Raw genomic sequence first — 7,467 nt, 5'->3', positions numbered from 1 at the left:
TATTCCCTCCACAAGGAAATCAAATAAGCGAAATGTCAGTATAGAGACAAAGTGGAGTCACAATTCAATGGCTCAGAAACTAGACGTATATGGCAGGGTCTATAGGCAATCACAGACTACTAAAAGAAAACCAGCCACGTCACGGATACCCACGTCTTGCTTCCACACTAACTAAACACCTTCTTTGCCCACTTTGAGGATAATACAGTGCAACCGACGCGGCCCGCTACCAAAGACTGTGGGCTCTCCTTCTCCGTGGATGACTCTCGCCCAGACGACATCCATAGCAGCTGGTCTGCGCATGCGTCCTCAGAGCATGCGCAGACCAGCTGTCGTGTTTACGGACATATTCAATCTCTCCCTATCCCAGTCTGCTGTCCCCAAATGCTTCAAGGTGGCCACCATTGTTCCTGTATCCAAGAAGGCTTATATAACTTAACTAAATAACTATTACCCCGTAGCACTCACTTCTGTCATCATGAAGTGCTTTGAGAGACTAGTCAAGGATCATATCACCTCCAACTTACCTTCCACACTAGACCCACTTCAATTTGCGTACCGCCCCAATAGGTCCACAGACCATGTAGGGCCGCCCCTAGGTGGTGAAGATAGGAAACAACATCTCCACTTCGCTGATCCTCAACACTGGGGCCCCACTAGGGTGGGTACTCAGCCCCTTCCTGTATTCCCTGTGCACCCATGACTACGTGGCCCTGCACGCCTCCAATTCAATCATCAAATTTGCAGATGACATAACAGTAGTAGGCTTGATTACCAACAACAACGAGACAGCCTACAGGGAGGAGGTGAAGCACGCGGAGTGTGGTGTCAGGAAAACAACCTCTCACTCAACGCCCAAACAAAAAAGATGATTGTGGACTTCAGGAAACACCAGAGGGAGCACCACACTATCCACATCAATGGGACCGCAGTGGAGAAGGTGGAAAGTTTTAAGTTCCTCGGCGTACACATCATGGACAAACTGAAATGGTCCACCCACACAGACAGTGTGGTAAAGAAGGTGCAACAGCGCCTCTTCAACCTCAGGAGGCTGAAGAAATGTGGCTTTTCACCTAAAACCCTCAAACTTTTCCAGATGCACAATTGAGAGCATCCTATCAGGAATCGTCACCGCCTGGTACGGAAACTACACTGCCCATAACCGCAGGGTTCTCCAGAGGGTGGTCTGCACAACGCATCACCGGGGGCAAACTACCTGCCCTCCAGGACACCTAGAGTACCTGATGTCGCAGGAAGGCCAAAAAGATCATCAAGGACAACAACCACCCGAGCCACTGCCTGTTAACCCCGCTAACATCCAGAAGGCGAGGTCAGTACAGGTGCATCAAAGCTGGGACCGAGAGACTGAAAAATAGCTTCTATCTCAAGGCCATCAGACTGTTAAACAGCCATCACTAACACAGTGAGGCTGCTGCCTACATACAGACTTGAAATCATTGGAAACTTCAATAAATTGATCACTAGTCACTTTAGTAATACCACTTTAATAATGTCTCATCACATATGTATATAATGTAGTTTATACCATCTTTTGCGTCTTGCCTATGCAGCTCGGTCATTGCTCATCCATATATTTATAGGTGTGGATTAGGTAGTTGTTGTGGTATTGTTAGATTACATGTTAGATATTGCTGCAATGTCAGAACTAGAGGCACAAGCATTTCACTACACCAGCGATAACATCTGCTAACCATGTGCATGTAACCAATAACATTTTATTTGATTTGGCATTACCTGTTTGGGAGTACTGGCACAGGCCAAGATGCTGTCAGACTCATTTACAAACTAATTGTCTGTCTGTCTCTGTTAGAATTTGACCACAACATTTTATTGAACAGTATCCTGTTTTTATGCCCATTTCAGCCTTGATAAGTTGTAAGTCACAATTGTTACAGCAAACCCCACAGTGGAAATTATCCAAATAATGTTGCCACTGAATGTAAGACTACAAAACTGTCAGGTGTAAGATACTGTATATATAAGCAGCCAGAGGATATAGGCAAAGCTGGTTGAAAATGTCAGTTTACAACTGATTGTAATCTTGTTGTCATGAAGTCATTTCAAACCATGTTCCCTGCCTGCTGGCAGGATATATGATCTATTTATCACATGATCTAATCCATAATCCTTCTTCCCTTTAAAATTACACCGGATTAAATTAAATCAAGTGTTATTGGTTGCATACACTTCTTTAGCAGATGCTATTGCGGGTGTAGCGTAGCAAAATGCTTGTAAATGAGTAATTGAGTTGTAATGAGATCAGATCAGGGACTGCACATGTCTCATATAAGGCTGTCGGCTGTCTAATTCTTTAATCTGGTTAGTACTTTATTCAGGCAGGTCACCCATGATACTGGCAGGGCATTGTGGACGGGGATGGTGGATGGGCGCAAGCATCTGGCTCTGGTTCAAAAGGTTGCATGTTTGAATCCAGCGATAGAAAGTTGTTTTTGATATTTTTGTTTTAAGCCTATCCCAAACCTTAACCCTTACCTTAACCATTCGGAGTTAATACCTAAACTTAATCTTAAACACTTGGAAATTTGACACTTGGAACAACTTCGAAATGTGTCATTTGAGAAACATGGGTGAACGTCAAATTCTAACGTGAGACTGTGAGAGCGTGTTGCCTTATTACCTTAGCAACTTGTTGAACTACTGTCAACAAAACCAAATATTGTCTGAATGAGAATGATTGCACCAGAGCTGAAAGACAGCAGCAAACATATTGTCTGTTTCTTTTGCTGCTGCAGGCTACAGACGAGTCAGTAACCATAGAGCCAGTTTATCTTTGAACTCTGACTTTCACATGCCACCTTGTGGCATAATTAATGAACACCACACTGTTTCAAAATGTAATTATAAACTGGGTGGTTCGAGCCCTGAATGCTGATTGGCTGACAGCCGTGGTATATCAGTGTTTTTACTGCACTAATTGCGTTGGTAACCAGTTTGTAATAGCAATAAGGCACCTCCGGGATTTGTGATATATGGCCAATATACCCTGGCTAAGGGCTGTGTCCCAGCACTCTGCGTTGCGTGACGCCTAAGAACAGCCCTTAGCCGTGGTATATTGGCCATATACCACACTGCCTCATTGCTTAAATATACCAGTGCACTACTTTTGACCATGGCCCATAGGGCTCTCAGGTAGTGCACTGTTTAGGGAATATGTTGCCATTCGGGATGTACACTAGCTCTGTACCTTAGCCACGCTGTTTCACTGCTCCTCAGCAGTTAGTGAGGAACAGGGCCAGAGGGCACTACTTTAGAGGAAACTACAAACTCCAGCCAATAGAGAGGAGGAATCACACATCTGGTGACATGGCACTATCAGTAACAGAGCCAGTTGATCGTTCCTCTACTTTAGATCAACGTTTCCAAGGGGAGCTGTGAACTCTGACTTCCAACTGCCACCTTGTGGCATAATTGAGTAACACCGCACTGTCTCTAAACGCAAGTGATATATATACAGCATGTTGTCAAGTGAAATAGATCAACCATAGCATCACGACATAAAATGTTCTGATCAGTTCATTATACAGTGAGAGTTAACTTTGGTTAAACTGTTCATTTTTCCATGAGCTTGTTCTCAAAAGGGCTGATATATTTAATGCTTTAGTGCCATGTCACCACCACAACACAGATGTGTGTGACTGTGTGATTCCTCCTCCCTACTGGCTGGAGATTTGAGTTTCCTCTGGCCATGTACCTCACTAACAGCTGAGTAGCAGTGAAACAGCAAGGCTAAGCTACAGAGCTATATATAATGTCCCAACATCCACCATGTTGCCTACATAGTGCACTACTTCAGGGAACCTTTGTCATGGCAAAAAACGGTGCACTATTGAGAATCGGGTGTCATTTGGGGCGTTATCCTAGAGGTCCTCCCCTTCCCCTCGTTCTCCTTGGCAACAGTCAGGTGACCGTGCAAGAATTCATTGAAACAAGCTTCTGTCTTGCTCCTCTTGTCTCCCTCGCTCACGCTCACTCGCTCCGCTGCACAGGGCCGGGAGGACTGTGCTGTGTTGCATGACTCTGTCTGTCTGTGCTTTGCCGAATGCCTACATGACCACAAACCAGGAGAAGAATGAGCTCACGCAGACTCCGCTGCTCAAGAACTGGGTGCCATGGTTGGGGATGGGAGGCTGCAAGCTAAATCGCAGGAGAGGCTGTAAGTGAGAAGAACCACTCAGCCTGGCTTTCTGTCAAGTTATCTCTTCTCTCTCTCGGTCTCTCTCTATTTCCCTCTCTCTTGTCTGTTTTCTCTCGCTTCTTTCATCTCAACTTCTTAATTCATTCATTAGTACGAGTCATGGGAAAGTTATCTGAAACTACAGGTGGATGAGTGTTCAAGTGTTGCTCTTGTTGCCAAGTTAAGACTGATTGTTTCATTTACATTACATTTAAGTCATTTAGCAGACGCTCTTATCCAGAGCGACTTACAAATTGGTGCATTCACCTTATGACATCCAGTGGAACAGCCACTTTACAATAGTGCATCTAAATATTTTAAGGGGGGTGAGAAGGATTACTTTATCCTATCCTAGGTATTCCTTAAAGAGGTGGGGTTTCAGGTGTCTCCGGAAGGTGGTGATTGACTCCGCTGTCCTGGCGTCGTGAGGGAGTTTGTTCCACCATTGGGGGGCCAGAGCAGCGAACAGTTTTGACTGGGCTGAGCGGGAACTGTACTTCCTCAGTGGTAGGGAGGCGAGCAGGCCAGAGGTGGATGAACGCAGTGCCCTTGTTTGGGTGTAGGGCCTGATCAGAGCCTGGAGGTACTGAGGTGCCGTTCCCCTCACAGCTCCGTAGGCAAGCACCATGGTCTTGTAGCGGATGCGAGCTTCAACTGGAAGCCAGTGGAGAGAGCGGAGGAGCGGGGTGACGTGAGAGAACTTGGGAAGGTTGAACACCAGACGGGCTGCGGCGTTCTGGATGAGCTGTAGGGGTTTAATGGCACAGGCAGGGAGCCCAGCCAACAGCGAGTTGCAGTAATCCAGACGGGAGATGACAAGTGCCTGGATTAGGACCTGCGCCGCTTCCTGTGTGAGGCAGGGTCGTACTCTGCGGATGTTGTAGAGCATGAACCTACAGGAACGGGCCACCGCCTTGATGTTATTTGAGAACGACAGGGTGTTGTCCAGGATCACGCCAAGGTTCTTAGCGTTCTGGGAGGAGGACACAATGGAGTTGTCAACCGTGATGGCGAGATCATGGAACGGGCAGTCCTTCCCCGGGAGGAAGAGCAGCTCCGTCTTGCCGAGGTTCAGCTTGAGGTGGTGATCCGTCATCCACACTGATATGTCTGCCAGACATGCAGAGATGCGATTCGCCATATTGTGACACTCATAGATCTATTCTATCCTTCTCTCCTCCCCATGCCCTGTGCGTGAGAATAAACTTCATCACGCCGATGGCAGGCATCTGTCTCTCAATGGAATAAGTGGGCCTTGGGATTACAGTGCTGCTCTCTGCTGTCCTACTTTAACACTGTCCCGTGACTTGCATGGATGGCACCATTGGCATGGATACTGTCAGTGGTGGGAAAAGTACTAAAATGGTTAAAAAAATAAAGATACCTTAATAGAAAATGACTCAAGTGAAAGTCACACAGTAAAATACTACTTGAGTAAAAGTCTAATAAAAGTATTTGGTTTTAAATATACTTAAGTATATATTCCTTATATTATGCAAACCAGACAGCACACATTTTGTTCAAATTTTATTTACAGATAGCCAGAGGTATACTCCAACACTCAAGACGTTAATTTACAAATGAAGCGTTTGTGTTTAGGTAGTCCGCCAGATCAGAGGCAGTAGGGATGACCAGGAATGTTCTCTTGATAAGTGCACGACTGGGACAATTTTTTACTTGGGTGTCAGGGGAAATGTATGTAAAAAGTAGAAAGTACATTATTTTCTTCTTTAGTGAGGTACATTTTTTGTTATTACAGATACCCTCCAAAAAACAACTTAAGTGTTTAAAGTATTTTTTACTTAAGTACTTTACACCACTGGATACTTTATGCCGACGCTGCAGTCAGTCACCATTCATACAGAGTACACAGGGAGGACCTGGATCATCCTTCTATATATCCTGGTTCTCCTACTGTAAATCATCCCGCTTAGGGGCCGATTGTGACCCAGGTGAAGCGTATGTCAATGGTCCCAAATGTTCTCATTATGCATATTCTGACCTTGAATTTAAGCATGAGAATAGTATGCTATTCACCCACTATTCATTCGGGATGGAGATCTAAGAAATGAAGGTGTGGCAGAGATGTGTATTCTGACCTTGAATTAATTCCCTAAGAATTCCACCACCTTTCTGCGAGAGGAAATAATGAATGTTTAAAAAAAAAAATGTAATAGAAATTACACCATTCTCCATGCAATGTCATTTACAACTTGATAAGAGCTTGGTTAATGAGTAAGCCGTTTGGATAGGGAATTGTAGACATAGATGACACTTGTTTTAGATCTCTTTAACCTTCTAATCGCTAGAGACAAATGTGAAATCAGTCCTATGGCAGCAAACTAAAGCATATCATATCAACTTTCCCACAGTAAAGTTTATGAAATGCTGTGACATTATAGAGAATTTAAATTGTACGGCCCTTTTAACTTGCAGGAATGGGCACTCTCGAATGTTATATATTCTAGACTATCAGACTTTCTCTGTTTCCTATTTCTGTCATGTTAAATATTAGCCACTATTAGTATCAACCGTCAGTAGGCTAGAGTAAGTGGAGCTGCTTAAATTTCTGAAATGAGAAATTATATCTGGAGTTTATGGATATATGCAGTTTGAGCTTGACTTTATTGACTGGTCTAATATATCCCGTGGAACACTTCTGTTTCAGTTTTTGTCTTTCTATGATGAAATCGCATGCTGAACAAGATGCTGGTACTGTACTGTCCTCAGGGTGGTGTTGTCACCCATGTGACTGACTGCATGGGATACTCTGTGGTGCTCAGGGTATGGTGAGGTAGGACTACACTCTCAAAGGAGTTGACTAATTACTTGGGCCATGATTATTATGCAGAACACATTTGTATACCTCTGGTAAGACATAGCATGGTAACAATGATGACTCAATCAATTAAATTGGGAGATCTTGTATTTCTATTATTATTTAGTAAACCTTTATTTAACTAGGCAAGTCAGTTAAGAACAAATTCTTATTTACAATGACAACCAAACCCTAACCCGGGCGACGCTGGACCGATTGTGCTCCGCCCTATGTGACTCCCAATCACGGCCAGTTGTGATACAGCCTGGAATCGAACCAGGGTCTGTAGTGACGCAGTGCCTTAGACCGCACCTCCACTCAGGAGCAGATCTGATAGGTGTGCCCTGGTTTGCTGATATTTTAGCTCTCTCTCCCCTGGTGCCCTCTCTCTTGATGAGATGGTGAGCATTATGTTTGCGCACACACACACACT

The 7,467-nt window shown here is 44.5% G+C and overlaps 1 protein-coding gene across 6 annotated transcripts in view; it reads left to right on the top strand.

Annotated features, from left to right (window-relative positions):
- LOC115102504 (6-phosphofructo-2-kinase/fructose-2,6-bisphosphatase-like) overlaps positions 1-7,467 on the top strand; it is a 28,350-nt gene that overhangs the window by 6,424 nt on the left and 14,459 nt on the right. For 2 of the 6 annotated variants that reach the window (XR_010460175.1, XM_029622528.2), the window contains exon 1: positions 3,981-4,195. The exons of 1 other annotated variant lie outside the window; for it this stretch is intronic. Coding sequence is in view for 4 of the 5 variants with exons in the window: in XM_029622528.2 (XP_029478388.1) it covers positions 4,054-4,195 (142 nt within the window). In the remaining variant the exon portion in view is untranslated. Of the gene's footprint in view, positions 1-3,977; positions 4,196-7,467 lie in introns of those variants that run through there. 3 more of the 6 variants (XM_029622532.2, XM_029622529.2, XM_029622531.2) reach the window with 3 other exon arrangements.

This window comes from Oncorhynchus nerka, linkage group LG20 (assembly GCF_034236695.1).
Source record: "Oncorhynchus nerka isolate Pitt River linkage group LG20, Oner_Uvic_2.0, whole genome shotgun sequence".
In the NCBI taxonomy this organism is placed as follows: domain Eukaryota; kingdom Metazoa; phylum Chordata; class Actinopteri; order Salmoniformes; family Salmonidae; genus Oncorhynchus; species Oncorhynchus nerka.
This window is presented reverse-complemented; position numbering and strand designations above follow the sequence as displayed.